The sequence below is a fragment of the Atractosteus spatula genome, chromosome 6 (genome assembly GCF_055471065.1).
Source record: "Atractosteus spatula isolate fAtrSpa1 chromosome 6, fAtrSpa1.hap1, whole genome shotgun sequence".
NCBI lineage: Eukaryota > Metazoa > Chordata > Actinopteri > Semionotiformes > Lepisosteidae > Atractosteus > Atractosteus spatula.
Genome location: NC_142711.1, coordinates 65,149,407 through 65,169,914, shown reverse-complemented (window position 1 = coordinate 65,169,914; position 20,508 = coordinate 65,149,407). Strand labels below are relative to the sequence as shown.

The 20,508-nt window shown below is 36.3% G+C and overlaps 1 protein-coding gene across 2 annotated transcripts in view; it reads left to right on the top strand.

The window, feature by feature from the left end:
• Nucleotides 1-2,427: 2,427 nt before the first annotated feature.
• Nucleotides 2,428-20,508, top strand: part of neto1l (neuropilin (NRP) and tolloid (TLL)-like 1, like) — a 63,277-nt gene continuing 45,196 nt past the window's right edge. For both annotated transcript variants that reach the window (XM_088918667.1, XM_088918668.1), the window contains exons 1-4: nucleotides 2,428-3,802; nucleotides 4,684-4,737; nucleotides 4,985-5,119; nucleotides 6,130-6,378. In XM_088918667.1, the coding sequence (XP_088774793.1) occupies nucleotides 3,775-3,802; nucleotides 4,684-4,737; nucleotides 4,985-5,119; nucleotides 6,130-6,378 (466 nt within the window). In that variant the 5' untranslated portion in view covers nucleotides 2,428-3,774. The remainder of the gene's footprint in view (nucleotides 3,803-4,683; nucleotides 4,738-4,984; nucleotides 5,120-6,129; nucleotides 6,379-20,508) is intronic.

Genomic DNA, 20,508 nt, shown 5'->3' with positions numbered 1-20,508 from the left:
CAGAAAACTGAGATTATTTATTTAAGAACTGTGATTTTTTAATACTGTATGCTTTTTATAAATGGGAAATTCTGCTGAAAACTGGAATAGCAACACACCAGGAAAGACATGTAGCATAAAGTTGTGTACCCTACATGTTGCTTCATTGACAAGGTCCTAGCTACACAACCGGAAATTAAGAGGTCACAAGCTTAGCATTGAAAATATGAGACACTGGATGTATTTTCACAAAGAGCTGTTTATGTCAGGATCCAACTTCACAGCCATGTTGAAGTTCAAGCCTTAGAATCCCACAAGGAATATCTAAATCAAATCTAATAAAGGCAATATGGGCTGAAGAACCACTCCCCATTTTAAAATGTCTTATGTTTTTGTAAAATGTACTTATTTTTCATGTTTTCATCACCTACAATAACGGCTCAAAACAGCTCTGGTTTTTAAAAATCTACATTTTCATCCAGCTGATATTTTGTTCTGGTTCAGGCACTCTACTTCTTAAATGTACCTAATACTTATTTGCTAAAAATTAACATGTCTTCAGATCCCCATTGTTTCAAAGATATCTGCCGGGACCCCCAATGCTGACTACTTTGGATTATTCACATCCCAAGAGAAATGTTTCTTTATAATGCGATTGCAAATATATAATTTGGACAGAAGTGTGGTCAATAGGGCCACTGCCTCATGGCTCCAGCACCCTGGTTCCAGCTTCTCACATCTCTCTTTTCTCAGCCTGCATGTTCACATTGGTTTTTGCCTGGCTTTTCAATTTCTTAACATCTACCAATGATATGCAGGATAGATTGGATTGGCTATTTAAAATCGCTTTTTTTCTGTGGTGCTACAGTGGACTGCTATCTGTTCCTGAGGGTAGAGTAATTGTGTGTTCTCAGTCCTGTTTTACGCCCTATGCTTCTGGAACACACTCTAGTTGTCCATGATGATGAATGAGATGAACCAGATAACAGCAACACATTTTGTATTGCAGCAATGTAGTCAATCACTATGTGGAAAATGTAGAGATCTGATTTGTAGGCAGCGATTTAGATGAGAGTAAATCTTATGCATTTGCAAATCATTGCAATCACGTAAACACTGCCTTAACACGAGAGCTTCACTATTAATCCAAGAAGTGGTTTTAACATTTCAGATTGTGGATGCAGAAGATGGCCACTGACCTCAAAGTCAGAGCCAACATGACTGTCAAGCATTATTATGTCAAACCCTAAGACTGGAAGATACTGATTCTGCCATCTGAACATAACACAGTAAATAAAACCTCTTGATTAATACAGAAAGGCAGGCATCACCTGGGACTGGATGTCTCTAACCCATGTGTGGACCGTTTCTGATTTCAGTAACCTCACATCAAAGTACTATATAAAAACCCATGAACATAGATTATTACTTCCAACATAACTTCTATGCAGTCTTTAGAGAAAGTGTTCATGGATGCACAGATATTTTCACTGGAAAAATACATTCATTTTTCACACAGTACATTACTGTACCTAACTCTCAACACTTTTCCATGACAATCCATGTCCTCATGCTTGCAATGCCAAACGCAAGAGGAAACTCATACATTTCATGTGGTAGTTCAGGTGGGTAGCTGCGTCAGCATGCGTAGACTGCAAAGGAACAATAGGTTTAATCCATACTGAAAAAAAAGAAGAAAGAGAACACATTTCGGCCGTGGAGCCTTCTTCAGGTGAGACACCTGGAATAAACTATTACTTGTTCCATTTCACGTGGTGCTGCCTGTATATCAACCAAAGCACAAGGCCGGAGATACACTGGAGCAGCTTAAGAATAAGATTGTGAATGTCCTTGAGTGGCTGTGCAAATCTGTGCAAAGATTCGAAAACAGCTGTCTATAAGTTTCCCAAGCAACCTGAGAGAGCATGGGCACATCTGCCAAAAGTTGCACTGAGCCGGTATACAAAGCCGATTGAGAATTACTCAGAAAGACTGGTATCTGTAATTGCCAGAAGAGCTTTCACCTAACGTTGGCTTCACGGGTCTGAATACTAGTGTACTGTTCACTCGTCTGAATACTAAATGTTGCAATCAACATTTCATATTTTTGGCTTTATTTTATTTATTTTTTACATTTACTGTAACTTATCTTATACTTAGATCCCTTTAGTTTATTTTTGTCAGGTTTTATTCAATTTGTATGATCTAACCTAATGCTATATCAGATAATTGTGTATTTTAATTGCAACTGATAATAAATTATTTTACAACATTTTTTACAAATATTACATACTAGTGGTCTGAGTATATTAAGCTACAGGTTGTTTGATTTTAAACGAGTTAAATCGTGTCGGTCAGACCGTCTTCCCTCTCCCTCCGACAAGGCACGCGCCGGCAGATGTGCACGCGCGCCGTCTCCAGCCCGCGGCTGAACGCGCCGCCGGTCTGAAGCAGGAAAGTTACATTCACGAGGAGCGGCTTCCAGGTGGAAACACATGAGCATTGCACGATCAAGGCCGTTTTCATGAGGGTGGCTGATTAAACCCACAACTAAATATCGTTGCGAAAACAGTACTATGAATCACAATGAGGTTAAGCTTGTTGATTGTACAAGATTTTAATTACGCATTTTTAAGAAATAGAAGAAGAATAAAACCCGATAAAAAGTACGGAAAACATGTATTAAACTATACGCTAAACCATCGTAATACAGCTGTTCCAGTAGCAATGACTGGCAAGGTCGGTAGACGCTCCTGTATGAATTACGGTGACTTCATGCTTCACTACATTTTATTTCATCCCCCACCCCGCCATGTTAGCGTGGTGCAGATCTCTCTAGTCAACTCCGTGCTGCAGGTGCAATTGCTTGTAGTCGCTGATAGTCGGGCTTCTTCAAACATCCATCAGCCTTGGTTATTTCTTCAATTTCCACAAACAGTCCGCTTCTGCTTACCTCTTGCATTTTGGTGTGCTACCGCCGACTGAGGCGGCTCATCCTGCAGTTTGCCTGGGATCGCAGTGCCTCTTAAAGAAACATCCTCCACTCTTTCTGTTTGATCCTGTTGTGTCTGTTTGGGTGGATTCAATTTTTAATCAAAGGCTTCTTTGCACGTCGGCGAATTTGATATCGTAATTGCCAAGATTCTGAATTTAACCCATAGAATCGGGAGGTGGATGTATTACCAAATGCTGGAGGAGAACCATTCGAATAAAATTCGTTTAACTCTTTGAAGCAATCCGCTGACAGGTTGGAAGACGAGGTCTCTGCACTATTCAACTACGGGGAAATACGAAAAACGAGATTAAACACGTTGTTGAGTTTTCTAACCGAAGTTGGAGGTTGCGTGTCCTGCAAAAATATGTTCAGGATGGATTTACTCAATTTTAAAGGATTGCTCCTTAAATAAGGATTGATGAAGAATTGCTAAATCCCCTTTTTGTAAATCTTTTCCTCGGAAGATTGCAAAGGTGGAGCGATTAGGAAAGGCTGATGACGGACCTATTAATCCTTTCAGTGCATCAAAAGCACGAAAAGGTCTTGGAAACGTTTGGATGGAAATCAGGCGAATGTTTAGACCTGTTTCTAGTTTTATATGAAACTGGTGACTAGTTGTTCCCCCCCGCCCCCCCCAGGGATATCTGTTTGCGTCTCTCTAATATGCTTTTTTGGTGGTAGGGTAATGATCTTTGTTATCCATTTTTGAAATTTCTAACATATCAATCTTTTCCACTTGAAGTATTCCTGTATCTAAATGGAATTAGTTGAGATTGAAGCCCCTTGTAAAAGGAACAGACATGGTACATGGGCACAGTTTGCTTCACGGTGAGTCTGATTTTAATAGTTTAAAATGAATATTCACCACTTTCAAGGCTCTGGATACGTGTTGTAGCGTAGAGTAACTGTTTTTAACATGCTTTTAGTGGTCCGGGTGTTAAATTAATACAATCTGTTTTTTCAAAGGAGGATGTATTGGAAAACAATAGCATATTGTGTGATCTAGTCGGGTGTTTTAATGCTTCATACACCCTAAGGAAATGTGTGACTGCGGACAGTGACAATGTTTGGGGAATATAGCCCATACTGTACCTTTTCTATTTGCATTTTGTGCAATGGTGGGTCCTGTTTGCTTTAGCTACAAGCGTAAGACTCCTGATTTGATTACTTAGAGGGGTTAGTCTGTGTTAATGTATAGCACAATTTCTAAATTCATTCGACTGTTTTTTAAATTAAAACTTTTCGAGCTTGGTTATCTGTTTGCTTTTCCTTTAGGTTAGTAAATATGTAGAAATACCACATTTGGAGCGTGAAAGAGGGTCAAAATGCAGTAGATCACCCTGCTAATATAAGAGTATGATTTCCTTAAAGTACCGAGAGATCTTTCAGGGCACTATAAGAACATCAATCTTTTTTTAAGGATTACTATACTATGAAGATTTTCAGTTGTGATTTTTTGTGTGAGGTTGTTTAATCTTCATAAAGGTAGCCTACATATGACTATACATATATAGTACAGTATGTGAAATAATAACTGTATCTGCCTTTCCGGAGTATATATTTGAAGAAAACATTGCAAAAAGCCATTAGTAAGGGGGTGCTGCTGAACGTTCAACCCCCCTCCAAGCACACACAAAATCACTCATCTTGGAGAGAAGAAAACTGGTCAGTTTTGTCTCCACCAAATTCCTTCTGTTTCTTTGTTCCAGTTGTTGCAAGTCTCATCATACTTGGGTTGTCTGGGGCAACAAAGAAGGGGACAGGTAATATGTTTCATTGATTTAATATCTATTAATCATTTTAGAGCTTGTCTTGGTTGATGATGAAGTCAGTAATTGGCAGCACTTCTTGTGTCCAGCCTAAGACACTTGAGGATGTGTGCTTCAGAATGCATGTTTCATGACCAAGGTCATGTGTATTGCAGGCGAATGCTGTGGAATATGATTTGCTGGTAGATTTTTTCTTTTCCATCCAACATGATTTATAGGCAGGTGTTTCTCTGTGTTTCAGTGAAGAACAATTCGGGAGTGCAGCCAGCAGGCCAGTGTGGAACCTGGATCAAAGACCCGGAAGGGGGTCTTTTCACTTCTCCAAACTACCCCAACAAATACCCTCCAGAGAGAGAGTGCATTTACATAATTGAAGGTAAATACTCATATCTGAGAACAGTCTACTTTCATCTAATAATAACTTATAACTGAAATAGATTTCAGTGAATTTTCATGTTTCATATTTATGATATGCATTACACTGGAATATAACATATTTCCTCATTGCAGTTTTAATGCAGCGTACAGAGATTGTGTGTTATACAATTCCCTTAATCTGAAAACATCAATTTGAGTATATTGAGTATATTTCCGGTTTTAGTTAGCATTCTGATGTGATTAATTAATAGATATAATTGTCATCTTTTAATAAGGTCTATTGCTCTTTTCTTAGTTCTTTTGCATCCATAAATATGCTTATTAACTTTTACAAGACTACTTTTCAATGTAACTCCTTCACATGATATTGTTTGGGAACAAAAGATGAGACACTATAAATTATATAAAAATCATGTTTTTGTCCATTTTAAGTTTCAGACAATTCTAAGGAAGATTTATAAAATAATCTGACTCTGTGATAGCCGAAATAAAAAATCAGTACCTAATAAGAATTTACTTTCTAATCAATTTAGATTTTCACAAAACAGATGAATTATCCTAATTGAGGCAAATCATTTTCAGGTTAATTGTGTAACTGTGGGGAACCATGTGCCAATAATATGTCTGAAAGTCAATAATTACAGAAGCTTTATAAAACATTGAGCACATTTCAGGAACCCTAGACGTCCATGTGCCTTTAAGGCAACATGTTATCACATCCAATTATCTTGGATGGTCATGGTCATTAAATATTAAACTATTAAAGTTAGCAATTAATAAACTATTTTTGTGAGCTCAGACTGCATATTTTAAACTTGCACAATGCATACCATCCAATAGTAGTGTTCTTTTTAGTAGTTGTTCAGGTGGGTAGCTGCGTCAGCATGCGTAGGCTGCAAAGGAGCAAGTAATAGGTTTATTCCATGCTGAAAAACAATGTTCAACTGTTCTTTTTAGTAGTTGCTGAGTTCTGTGATTTATAGTCTGTTTTCCTTGTTTCTTTTGTAGCTGCACCCAGGCAATGTATTGATCTCTTCTTTGATGAAAAATATTCGATTGAGCCTTCATGGGAATGTAAATTCGACCACATTGAAGTTCGAGATGGGCCATTTGGCTTCTCCCCAATAATTGGACGCTACTGTGGCCAGCAGAGTCCACCGTATATAAGATCTAGTGGCCGATATCTTTGGATAAAGTTTTTTGCTGATGGCGAATTGGAAACAATTGGGTTTTCTGCCAGATACAACTTCACTCCAGGTAAAGATAACCTTTTATTCACGTTTTCATTTTCACAAAACTGTGTACTCTCATATCTTTACATTTCGATTTGTTTGGGTTTCCCAGTGTTATATGTGTGTAACTTGTTTTCATGAAAACCCTAGCTAGTTACACCACTATATTGTTTGTGTCCTTGGCTGCTCTTAAATTCAGGATATGAGAGGTTGCTTACATTGTTGTTTACGTTTTTATATGCCATAACATATATTCATACTATAATATATTAAAATGTAAACTATGCATTTGTATACTGGAATAAAATGATTGTTCTCTGGCTTTTTCATGTGGACTCTGGCTTTGAAACACAGCCCACAGGAGCTGTCCATAGTGCTGAAGCCACACGTGCACAATAGCTCCATTATCAAGACTTGGCAGGCTGGTTCAGGATGCCCACCATTAAATGAGATAGATTGGCCAAATAGACCTCTCTCATTTTGGTATCTGCTGCCATAAAACCATGAGAACAATTCAGATATAGCATATGTACTCTAGAAGTGTATTTTCTGTTTTAATATCTAATTAAAAATAATGATTTAACATGCTTATTTAGCATTTTGTATGTGGCCTATAATAAAATCCACCATGCTTTTGAATGGAGGAATTTTTAACCTTCTGTTCCAAATTCTGCTTTTCAACAGCTTTATGATTGACACCAAAGCCACTCAGCAGTAGAGTAACTGCTGAATGGTACTGTATGCTTAAAGGCAATGGTTTTAATTTTCTTGACGCTGGTGACATAATGAAAGAAGACAGTTTATGGCCAGACAGTTTAATCAGGAAATGTATTTACCCCTTCTTCAAGTAGGCTTTGTTCACCTATATATAGTGAAAACATATAGTGTGTCTAAATGCCATAATGTCAAAAAGCAGTTAATTGGGTTTCTTTAAATCCCAAAAAATTCCTGAAAGGAAAAATAAGGTTTTATATTATAAACATGTATGTAGTAATGCTGAAAAACAGTATTGATTATGTCTTAATGGTGTTCACAAGTATTGAAGCCATCTGTAATTTGCTGTGCTGATGTATTGATTATGTTGGATGGTGTCAGGGATGATGTCTTTGATGGTTAAGACCTTCAGTCTCCAGTACTAAGCAAGCATTTTCTCAGGGACAATTGCTCAAATTAAAGGACAGTAACAAAAGCCTTCATCTAGTTGGCAAGATGAGACAAACCTTAAAAATAATATTCAGTAGTAATGGAAGAAAAGTAAATGCTTATAATTTATTCAATAAAAAGAAAAAAAACAGTAACAAATTATTTATTTGTAGATTTTGTATAGAAAAACTGAGGTATATGGTGAATCAGGCATTTGGGAGGGAATTTTGGGTTAAATATTATTTCCTTTGTTATAAGCAAATGTTATCAAATCTTCTCTACTGTATATTCATTCTTTGCATAAACAAAAGTTCTATTGACTGTTCGCAACATTCAACATTTTTGTATGATTTAGAGAACTGAATTGTGCCAGAACGTAATTCCTCAGAAATTAGAAATAGCACAACCTTTTGTCTCAAGGCTTTTCTAAAATCCCTTCTCATAACTCCATGATATTGCACTTCAACACTTAAACTATAAGAAGATTTTTTAGTTCCAATGGAATTGGTTGTAACACTTGAATAAACTATAGTACTATTCAGAAATATTGGTGAGAGATCTAGAAAACCATTCTTCCTCACAGAGCTCCTAGAGCAAGAGAATATACGGAACATTTCGAATGAGAAGAAGACATTTGGCTCCTATATCTCCTTTGGTTCCAAGTAGTTAATTATTTCCAAGATCTCATTTTGATCATTTTGTGATAGCAACCAGAGAAGCAGGTTAGCTGGTTCTATACTCCCATTACCCTTGGAGTAAAACAAGGAACAATACTTAAACACACATCCCTTTATCTTCCTCTTGGGTCTTCTTATTTGTGCTTCACTGTTCACTAGGTTGATTTTGTCTTTGCTTTTGAGGATTTGAATTGTAAGATCCCACATCGTCTTCTCCATAAAACGTAATAAGATTAATTTCTTTCAGTCTGTAGTTTATTACCTATAGCACTAGAATGTATCTGGCTGCTCTTGTCTACACTCATTCCAGAGGAGGAAAATGCTTTGGAACATGGTGATGAAAAGTGTACACAATTTTCTAAATGAGATTTTACTAGTGCATTGTACAATTTTTCATAACATCCCTTGGTTTCAATTCTGCACTTTTAATTCTATATCCTAACTATTGTTAGATATAGTCAGATACTGTAGGCTCACAACTGTCTACCTCCCCTGTTATCTATCCCCAAATACTAGCTTCTGTGTTCAAGAATATGGGGATATAAGTGTTTTGAATATATAGAAGGACACACTGTGTCTTAATATGAAAAAAAGCATTTGTACTGTATAGTGGAACATATTTCCAGAGCTGACAGTAAGCCTGGATTTAAAATAAAAAGAATACATTCACAGCATTCTTTATTTATTGTTTCATATTAGAATTTATAAGTGCTTAGAACACCTTTGTCAAAAGAAGCTTTTCAAATTAAAGTAATTGGGCATTGAAGTTAACTGTGTTTAATTGTTTCTGGCCTTACATATACTGTACTCATGTTTTTACGTTACTGAAGAACATCATGTCGATACACTCGAAACATGTTAGGAGCTGAAAAACAGAAAGTTTAGTTTGAATCAAGTCTGACTTGCTCATTATTTCATTTTGCACTAGCTCTTTTAGAATGGATTCAGTATATTATTAATAAATTCAGTGTATCCAGTGCATACAGTATACATAATTTGCTAAAAGAATTATATTAATTATTGCCATGCTCTGTGACAGTAGAAGATGCTTTGGAGCAGGTACAGTAGGTAGAAGCAGAAGTTTTGCTTTAGAGTTAAATAAAAAGGAAAATTAATCACTGTTTAAAAGACACCAGTTCTTTACAGTGTCTTGTTATGTCTGCTGTAGAAAAACCTATGCCTGTGTGTGGCATTGTATTTTAATGTATCCTTTCATAGTGTTAAATCTTATTTTTTTTGCAATTTGTCAGTGTTTTCTCTGTGGTGAAATTTAACTATCTATTATACCGAAAATGAGATGCTTTGCCAGTGAAGCAGTACACACGGCTTGATCACTGATGTTCCTGTGAGCTGTATTATCCCGTTTGACTGCTTCCTTGACTAAAATTCATCTTCAGGAACAAAGAAAAAGTAACTATGTTTTTTTCTGTTTAAAATGTTGTGAATTAGTGGGAGAGAACAATAAAATACTGCTTATTAAGATTCATTACTGTTCCTATGAGGAATCTTTAATATAAACAAACCAGAGCATCAGCAGAATTTTGAAGGTTCATCCTAAAAATAGCATTGTTTTTAATTCTGATCTTCTCCTTACATTATTTGCCACAGAGCCTGTGCTGCAGTATTTTGCTTCAAGATTTTTTATTGTACAATCTGCTCATTGCTGATCACATTAAAGTCATATTAATAAAGTAATTTTATGGCAGGACAGCTGGATATTCTTTATTCTGGACGCACTTTTTGTGCCTTTTAATTAAATGTTCTTTTCTCTGTCGTTTTGCCTCAGATAGCACTGTTTTCTAAAATACCAATACCTCAGTCTGTTTTATCAGAAAACCGTCTTTCTTTCTGAAAGTCAACTTCTCAGATGTTTTAATGAATATCTCATAATCTGAGTCAGTGATATTCTGCTGTTTGCCAAGAGGTTCCACAATACTTTGTCAGCTTTATTTTCAGATGAGTGAACTGTGTGATACATCCATGTGGGTAAGTCATTCAATGCAAAAAAAACTACTGAAGCCTAAGAAAAATCCTGAGAGGAGATGTTGAACTATAACAAATAACAAAGAGAACCACAGTGTTCAACTCAGCGTCCACCTCAGTGTAGAGCATGTAACCTGTTTGTGGAGATAGCCCGAGACGTCTAGTTCTTGAGTTAACCTTATTGGAATGGAGTTCTTCTTGAGCACAAGGTATTTGAGATTTTATAACCAAATCAGGGGCGGCACAGTAGTTAACACTGCTGCCTCGCAGTGCTGGGATCCTGGGTTCAATTCCAGGCCTGAGGTGTTACAGTCTCTGCAGGGCATTTCTGTGTTCTCCCCTTGGTCATGTGGGTTTCCTCCAGCTGCTCGTGGCTCCTCCCACACTCCAGAAACATTCTGGTGGGTTAATTGGCTAGTGGGAAAACCGACCCTGGTGTGAGGGGTCCCATCCAGAATGTGTCATTCCTTGCACCCATTGCTTGCCGGAATAGGATCCAGCTCCGACATGTCATTGAATTGGAAGTAACGGTTAGAAAATGGACAGATAACAAAATCAGGTGATCAGTCTAGCTTCTAGCTTTTTGGTGGCATTCCATTTGGCATGATCAGTGATGTTTTGTTAAATTTAATTATCTTCATTGATTATATCATATTTCCAAACTTCACAAGAGGCAAGAGGCTTTCTACAAGTTAATCACTAACCCCCCCCCCCCAGTCCCAGCCTTCTTACTAAAAGCAATCAAAACCCAAAACCTTAAATTCTGATTAGAAATTGAATATAATAAACATAAGAAGTAAGTCTCAGCTATTGGACAGACAGATGTCAGGATGCTGGGAGCATTAGGTTTTAAAGGTAGACCTGTATACCTATGAAAGAAATTACTTTTTTATAATAACACCTTATACTTGGAAGAAGAAAGAAAAATATATACAATTGTAGCACACCAGACAAAGAGCTGAAAACCTGCAGAAAATATGTTCTTTTCTTTCTTACTGAAAACACAGTCATCTACAAGGGTGAATAGGGTCTCTCAGCTCATTGTTCTGGCAGCTGGCAGCTGCAAATTGAAGTGACTTGTGCTCAAAATTTGTAGTTGCACTTGGGTGGTTCAAATTCATGAAAATACTAGATCTTGAATTGTAAGATGACACAGAACTATAACGATATGAATCTATGGAGGTATTTTCCCAATTAAAGAAAATTGTAAACAAACTCAAAACAGTGAAGCATTTGTCTAGTGTGCAAAAAGTGCCAATCAAACAGAAATATCAAAAAGATAAATGCAAATAGAGGCAACAGGATTAGACATGACCAATTTAAAGCCTTCCTTCCTGTTTGTTTTACCTTTGACTGGGGCACTTTTGTGTGACATGGTGACACAGTGGTTGGTACTGCTGCGCTGCAGTGCTGAGGCCCTGGTTTCAATTCCTAAGGTGCTATCACCATGGAGTTTATATGTTGTCCTGTGTTCACATGGGGTTCTGCTCCAGTTTCGTCTGACAGTCCAAAGACATGCTGGTAGGTTAATTGCCTCAGGGAAAATTGACATTGGTGTGAGTATTGTTTTGTTTGACTCTGTGTATGCCCAGCAATGGACTGGCATCCCATCCAGAGTGTATGTTGCCTTGGACCCATTGCTTGGCAGAATAGACGCCGGCTCCCCTGCTGCCCTGAATTGGATAAAGCACTTAGAAAGCAGATGGATGGATGGTGCACTTTTTCCCCTGAGTAAATTCTCTTGTAGTTTATTAATCAAGGTTCATGAAAGATTGTAAGATTATTTTATTACAGTATTGGTTTGTAAACAAGCAATCTGTGACATCTGTGCTGCACATAAAAACAAAACAACTGTGGAATCATTTGGAAATTTTAGGAAACGTATTTACTCCAAATTAAATTCTTCAACTTGGTTTCTTAGATCTTGCATCATGGGGGTAATACTGTGTGATAGAGATTTGAATAAAACTATACACCATGAATAAGGAATGAAGGGTTGAACTGCAGGCATTATGTCAAAAGTACTGGAAAGTAAAATTGGTTTGTTTTTGGTGCTAAAGAACAAAACAGCATCTGTGATACTGAAGCATCCTGGAATACCCAACAGCATTCCAGCATACTGTAATTTCCAAATCTTAGGATGAAGATGCTAGAGTGCTGTTCTGACAGGCCATCACTGAGACATGTGATGTCAAAGCTGCACCCATCAGTCTCCTGGTAACTCGTCTTGTCTTGCAAATATATAAGTCCATTCATGGATTTTATTCCAGTTTTAACTTACAGGTGTGTAATATAATTTATACATGTAGTCTGTTTCAGTCTTAACTGTAAAATACATGTATTCTCTGGTTCAGAAAAATAAAGTATGCACAGTACCACAAATACCAACAATACTTCAGGATTTTCCCTCAGTTATATTGTGTCAATACAATCGGGAATTGTAACAGAAAACTGGACCCACAGGACGAAGTTGGGCTTGGACAGCTACTCAGAATTGTGTGCCGACTGAGCAGAATCGAGTAACTGGATAGGTCACACCAGCCTTTCCTTTGTCTAAGTTAATCTGACTGTAAAGTAACAAGTTTTAAAACCAAGTATCATGGTGCCACAATAATAAACACAAATTAAACTTAAACAAATATATTTAAGACTGAATATACTGTAACCCAACTATCACAGTGAAATAAAAGGGTTTGACAATGTTCATTGCAATACTTGAGGTGAAACCCTAAGCTTAGAAATAGGCTCTGCCATGACTTCAGAGCATATGAGCCACTTCTTCAAATCATCTGTGCTGGCTCTTTAGCTTCCCCCACAAGCTATGCCTCTGTGCACATCTTCAGTCATTCATCATCTGCAAATGTCACACCACAAAGACAAGCCAGAAAAACTTTTGCTGAATATGGGATTAATTTTCCTAGGACACTTATCTTGCTTTCTAATTAAAAGCCCTTTATTTTCCTACTTGCAAATACCACATCCAAACAAATGAGCTCCTTTAGATGTTTCTTTCAAACTACTGTTTACTGTCACAAAATATGAATTTCATATTAAATTAAAAAATTTAACAGGACATTGTGTCAGACAGTGTTCTTAAACATCTTGACACAAAGTGCCCCACAGTGTAGTAGGAAGAAGCATCTCTATAACGTAAGTAAACCAGGGGGAGGTAACACAATATAGATGCTAAAATATAACCATGAGCTGCATTTTTTAAAGAATGATTATTGGTTAATAAACTAGTATTAAAGTCTTATGTAGTATTTTCAGATTGGTGTCTTATGTTTAATGGGAGAGTGAAAATATTAATACTAATTTAGATTTATGAAAAAGATGAGATGGAAAATACTGTTTTCTTACACTTTGGGATTGTTGGACAGTCAGTTAAAGTCAACAACAGAGTATTAATATTTTTATCTTGTGGCTTTTTCCAATTTTAAAATTAATATTCTTGATATACAAATAGCCTAATATTCTTCCTGGCAAAATTGGTTTGTTCAAAAAGTTGATAGTGTTAAATCTGTTTCAAGAGTGTTGATAACCTTTGCTGCTTTCTAGGACTGAAGTGGAGACTGTAGAGGAGTATTAAAGTCTGTTCACAGTACTGTACTTTCTCTGCAAGCCTCTACTGTACATAAATTATTTAGATGGAATCAAGAATCCTTCCCCTTCTCTTTCTACAGATTTTTTTTCATATAATGTCCTGAAGAAAAATTAGTTTAATTGGATTCTTACTATAGTTATTCCTTTCCACCCTGTACAATAAAAGCACATACTGTTTTTAATTGTGAGAGCAGTAGAGCTTATAACATAACAAGAATTTTATTTTTCCTTAGTGGAATTGGACTTACTGTATGTGCTGAGTTGGTATGTATATAAGAACATAAGAATGCTTAAAATGAAATGAGGCCAGGACTGTGAACAAGGTCATTTGTGACACATGAACCACTACCACATCATCACCTGCTCTGGCTAGGAGCTTGTTGTGCTGTAGAATTGTACAGTAGTTGTCTATCTCGACTCTTGGAGGGTAACAGAGATTTGTAGATCTGTAGATCAGGGGCTCACCTACACACAGTACTAGCTGTATTTTTCAAGATAAAGTTCTACTTCTCTCTTTCTTAGTTTTGCTGTGATGGTGATTCTAGGACTCATCTTCATGTTCTGGCTTTTCAGCTTCTTTTCATCTGCTTGTCTTTCTGACTCTACTCTTCAGGTTTGGCTCTACAGTGTCTGGCGCTTTACACCTTTGCTTATTTTATTGTGAGAATGAAGATAAATTATTAAAATAACACTATAACAGTTCAGGTGGGTAGCTGCGTCAGCATGCGTAGGCTGCAAAGGAACAAGTAATAGGTTTATTCCATGCTTAAAAAAAGAACAAAGAAAACACATTTCGGCCATGGAACCTTCTTCAGGTGCTCACACCTATTACTTGTTCCATAATAGTATCTTTTTAGCATTCTTTTGGTCTATTAAAACTATAAAATTATTTTTTATATCGCATTTACTATGTTTTTTTATCCTAAAAAATCAAAATAATACTAGCATGATTATTATCTTATAAAATTATTATTAAAGGCTACAGATTGCTCAACCACTGTAATAATAACAACAATAATAAAGACTTTTATTTGTAAAGTGCCTTTCAGAACTCAAGGATGCTGTACATTAAACATAAAGAAAAAGACAATGTACAATGAAAAGCAGGAAAAAAAGTTAAACATGAACAAACAGGTCTATTCAGATAGAGTACAGGTCAATCAAACGTAGGCCTTAGTAAAGAGATAAAATTTCAGTTTGACTTTGAAGAGAGTCAGAGAATTTCTCTCTCGTAGTGTCTCAGGAAGGGCATTCCTTAACAAGGGAGCAGCAGTGACAGAAAAAGCATGGTCTCCGGGTCTCCACAACACATTTGGAAATTACAAGCAGTATGTCCACATTGTGCTATTAATATTCATAACAATTATAAAAGATAACGTGCTAATATTGACCTTGCTCCAGCTTGTGTTTACAATGATGCAGCTGAGCTCAATATAAAATTATATTGGTAGTACTGTATATTAAATATACTACATTTGCTTTTTTTTTTCATTCAGTCAGAAAAGAATTAGTTATGTGGTTCTATGCAGAAATAACAAAAGTTACCTCTGCATTCGACACAAGATGTTTTGTATGTCTCCTTTTCCTGAGGTGAGACAGCATGAGAGATTGCAGTGTGCCTGAGTACTAAAAAAGGTTGTGAGAGAATCAGAAACATAGGGAGTCTTTGATTTCTTCGCTCTTGAAAAACATTACAGACATATTAGTTTCAAATTAACTTCACCTGTGGTTTTCAGGTGCGACATAGCCACCTCCAGAGAATATGGGAAAAGAAATGTCAAAACAACCTACTGTAATAGTGTATTTGTAGGGATCCAATTCTCATATTTAAAGAACGTTCTTAAAATCTTTACTTATATGAATTTAACATTTCTGAGACTACTTCACAGCCCTCTAAAATTAGACAATTTGCAAAATAAGTAATGTTGTTCAAAATTATCTATTTATATTTTTCGCTATTTATTATCCACACTTGGAAGTTATTGCTCTGCAAAGGTAAAAAGACTGCATGGAAAATCAATTTTCAGCAAAGAAGACCACTTTGAGAGATGGAGGTGTTTATAACCGAGTTCAGAGAGAGTTTTGATTGATTAGCATACAACCCTGTCTGTTTTTAAGGGTTTAAAATAATGTAACAACTTCCAGTTAAACTGTCACTCACATCTCATCTTGAGAGTTGTTAGTTTAGTTCCAGCTATACACTGTTTTAAAATACACTAGTTTCCTTTTTTAAAATATTAATATAATTTTATCTGCTTGCTTACTGAACTAATTTAACCCTCCATAATATAATAACATTGCTGGCTTTTTCTGTACTGCAGGATCTTTGTAGAACTTCTAAGCTTTATTTCTTCGTGCAAAAGATTCACAGTCTTTATGCCACTCATATAGTAAGAATAGGATATTCATTATTTCATTATTCCAAAATATATCGACTACCTGAAGAATTGTATTAATATATGATTTTGCAACTTATTCAATGTCAGCTTTATCTGGGTTAAATGCTTTACTTTAAGTTTATTTTGTTTACTTTTTCAATAATCATATTTAAGAAGAGTTCTGAAGAATGCATAAGACGAAATTTAACAAAGGTAACAAAGAAAATATAATAACAAGGAAACTAAATAGGAAATAGCCAACAAAAGTGTGCTGTCAACAAACTGAACATAACAGACATTTGCACTGTGCTCTTAACCAGTTGAGTCTGTCAGCCTATCTGTTGTTTGACAGCTCTGTACTTTTAACAATAAATGTTTTGTTCCATAAGAAAACAGTACATACAGTTCTCTTGCATGCAGTGGGAGGTTTTAAGCAAATTAGCAAAAAAAAATTAAAATCTGAAAAAAGTTTATCTTTCTTCATCTCTTGTTCTGTGATAACTGATTACACACTTGGAGTAATACGATAGCTATAGAGTCCGCTACATTAACAAAAAAAATTAAGACACTTTTAAAGCACAAAATAAAAAGAAGAATTTTATATAGAAACTTTCATGGTAAATGGTCTCAGAATGCTTTTCAATAACATAAAAATAAATCTATCACATAATATTACATATACACAAATTAAATGGTAAATAAACAGGACTAAAAGCTAGAATACAAAAGTAAGTTTAAAATTGGGTTTGAGAGTGCTAACTGACTGTCAGAATCTGATTTAGGCTGTGAGATGATTCTTATTCGCCTGAAGCACCAGAGCAGAAAGTCTGCTCTCCCAGGGTCTCCCAGGGGCGCAGCTTCTCCCAGTCTTCGGGGTTTTGTATTGGGAACTGAAAGAAGCCCAGAGGTTGAAGAGTGCTAACAATGTGTGGGTATAAAGGAGGTTAGCAATTCACTGATGTCACCAGAAGCTAAACTGTTAAAGACCATTAAAGGTGAATGGTAGTATTTTGAGGTATTTTGAATTTTATTCTGAAATCCACAGAATCAGCACAAAGGAGCTAAAACAGGTGATATATGTGCATCCATTTTAGTTTGGTTAAAATCCAGGCACCTGAGCTCTGAACGTGCTGTAATTGTTAAGAACATGTTTGGATACACCATTAAGCACAGCATTACAATAACCAAACCTGGAAAATCACAAATGCATGCATTCGCTGTTCTGCATTAAATTGAGAGAGATGTGTATGAATACATGCACTGTTACAAATCTAAGAAAACATACATCCGCATCGCTGTGATTAGTAGCTTCAGATGTGATTCCACACCTGCATATTCGGACTGATAGCACGATCATCAATACTGAAACTAAGGCTGACACTGTAAGTTCATAGTGCATTGGAGAGACAATAAATGTAAAAGCATAATGTTTGCATAAGAATTTGAAGAAAGCATAACTGTCTTCAAACTGAAGTGTGAAGTGAGCAATTTGGCAGGAGACAGTCTTTCAGTTCCATTCATTGGTTATACTGAAAGTGTGTTGAGGTGAATGATGAAGTGACAAGCCACTTCATTTTCCAAAGGCAAGAGTGGTAGATAGTGTGACTACTCACATAAATTGACTAAAACTAGTTTATCCCAAAGAGTAACAGCAATTTGCATTTAATCACCATTGCTGACCTATTAAACAAATATATTGAACTATAGTACAAAGTGGATTGTATCTGTCTAATGTCATTCTGATTGTCTATCTAATCTGTTGCCTTTATTTCCTTTGTTTTTGGAAATCACTATCATTCTGCTTGATGAAACAAATCAATGGTTCATGCACAGAACTCTCTTATACCAGTTGGCACAAAGGCGACTTTTAGCATTGCCTCAAGCGATCGATCTTTCTGTGTGTCTGAATGTGTTTCCTCCTCCTGAGCTTTTACTTGTTTTTCTGTCTTCGACTCACCAAGAGACTGGCAGCAGACACATACAGCGGTACTCTGTAACTGCTTTAATTTTCTTCTTTACTTAGTCTTAAGTAATACATCAGTTAGTCATTAGGGGCGGTATATATTTGAATAATTATTAGCATGCACGCTGTTGGACTGATTTGTGAAATAGAAAGTTTAGAAAAGGTTTCCTTCCTCTGTTTAGACCTGGAATTAATGTATAGATATATCTCCTAAAGAGCTTGGTTTTGTAAGTTTGTTCATTTTGATTCCTTGGTTTTATATTAATAATAGTACACTTTTGAGCCATTTACTTTTGCCTTTTTTAAGTATGCATTGTAAGACTCATTTCATAATGAGTCTAATTTCACTTTAAACTAAGACTGCAGCAGCTCTATCATTTTATTCTAAGCAGTTGTCTTATTTTTCATAGTAAGGGGTAAAGGTTCATTCTGTGCTGAATGGTAAAGACAAAAGAAACACAACACTTCGGCTCAGGAGCCTTCCTCACACCAGATAAACACAAGGGAAGGAGGCTCCACTGCAAAAACAGTTTCTTTTCTTTACCTTTCAGCATGGAATGAACTTTACCTGTTCCTTTGCAGCCTACGCATGCTGACGCAGCTCCCTGCTCATTTGTTCATTGTTTGGTTGGTATTATATATTTCAGAATTTGAGAGAAATTATTTCTACAGCCACTGACGTAACTTTTCATTTTAGTTTCTTATAAAATTTTAATTTAGAACTCAGTATCACAAATAATTACAGAAGTATGTATGAAGTGCATATGATGTCTTATAGATTAATGGATTTTTGTATACAGATTAAAATTTACCTACTACTATAAAACCAGCTACAGTATTGCTACTGTAGTTGTCAGGCAACCCATCAGAAAGTGCCAATATATAATAATTATTGGCAGTGATGCTACTGTACAGTTTTAAATATGCGATGAACACTATAGCTCCAGCCGTGTGTTTAACACTCTGTGAGAGGGGTTTGTGAAACTGATACACTGGATGACAGAATAGGTAGAGGAAGAAAGTTTTATCAAGAACACTTCGATACACATATGTCCACAATCCCTAAATGTAGCCTGTCTTCAAAGTTTTGCTGTATCCTTCTTGTTCTGTTTCCTCTGCTCAGTAAAGCCTTGTGATGATGAGCTCTCAGATACAGCATTCATCTCTAAATCCCAGCATGCTTTGTCTGTGATGCCCTCTGGTCAGGTTTGCAGCAGAATACAGTAGCAGATGTCATTCTATTACAGCCCATCTTTATAGTTTTTGCTTGCAAAGATGATTCTAAATGAAATCCGAACGTGCATTGTACATGGTATGCTGCTCACTTAAGTGGTGATTAGCAACCTGTGCAAGTTTGAGTCTCTAAGCAGAAAAATGTGTTAGTTGACTGATAAAATGATCTTTTCTAAAAATGCAACATTCTTATTCTTCTTTTCAGTGACTTTAGAATTCTGCAGGTATTTAGTTTTTGTAATAATATAAATGAAAATTCATGGGACATGTTCTCAACTCTGTTTTCAATAAAGTTATTTGTTTCATATTGTGAGCCTACTGGATTAATAAAAGACATTATTGTGTGATGTTTACAGTATGCGCATAATGTTACCCAATATAGCACAAACTCAGGCTTCATAAACTTGTTCATTTAGTATATTGCACTTTCTGCAAAAAGCCAGTTCAGTCAATGCATTTATTTCCTCTCAATTCTATTTTTTCATCAGGGTTCTTAATTAAGAGTAACAGAAAAAAATATATAAAGATTATATTCTATTACCTTAAGCACCAAAGGCAAATTCCTTATTCATGTTTTCACAGCATGCGGCTTTTAGCTAACACTTATTTTTATGTTTCATACCACCGCCTAAAACAATACATGTATTGTAATTAATTTTAATATACACCACATTCATCTTCCCTCCTCCCCCTGATGGTCCAGCCAAATTCAATGCTCTTCCCAGCTCACACTGCATGCAGTCCTCTAATGTTCCCAACCAAGTGTAGCCATTAAATCACTCAACACTCTGCATGCACCACAGGTCCTTATGGGAGAGTTAACACTGACCAGTGGAGTGGTGCCTCTTTCAGTGATGCCACTGTTGGCACCGATAGGGGGAGTGGTGCCTCTCTCACAGCTCATAGACGCCTCTACTGTGCACCAGGCAGAAGGAAGCTTGGCCGCTCGACCAGCTATATCACCTAATGCCACATAGCCTATATCAGTGACTCACACCCATGCTCCTGGAGGAACACTGGTCCTTCAGGGTTTTTTACAGCCAAGTTCTTAATCACTAGCTAATTATTTTCACTTATCTATTGGGGGCCTATTTGTAAATTTGCTTTCAGCTCTTAAAAGCTAAAATGTGATTTCTGATCACTATCAATCCAGTATCAATTTTTGAATTTCAGGT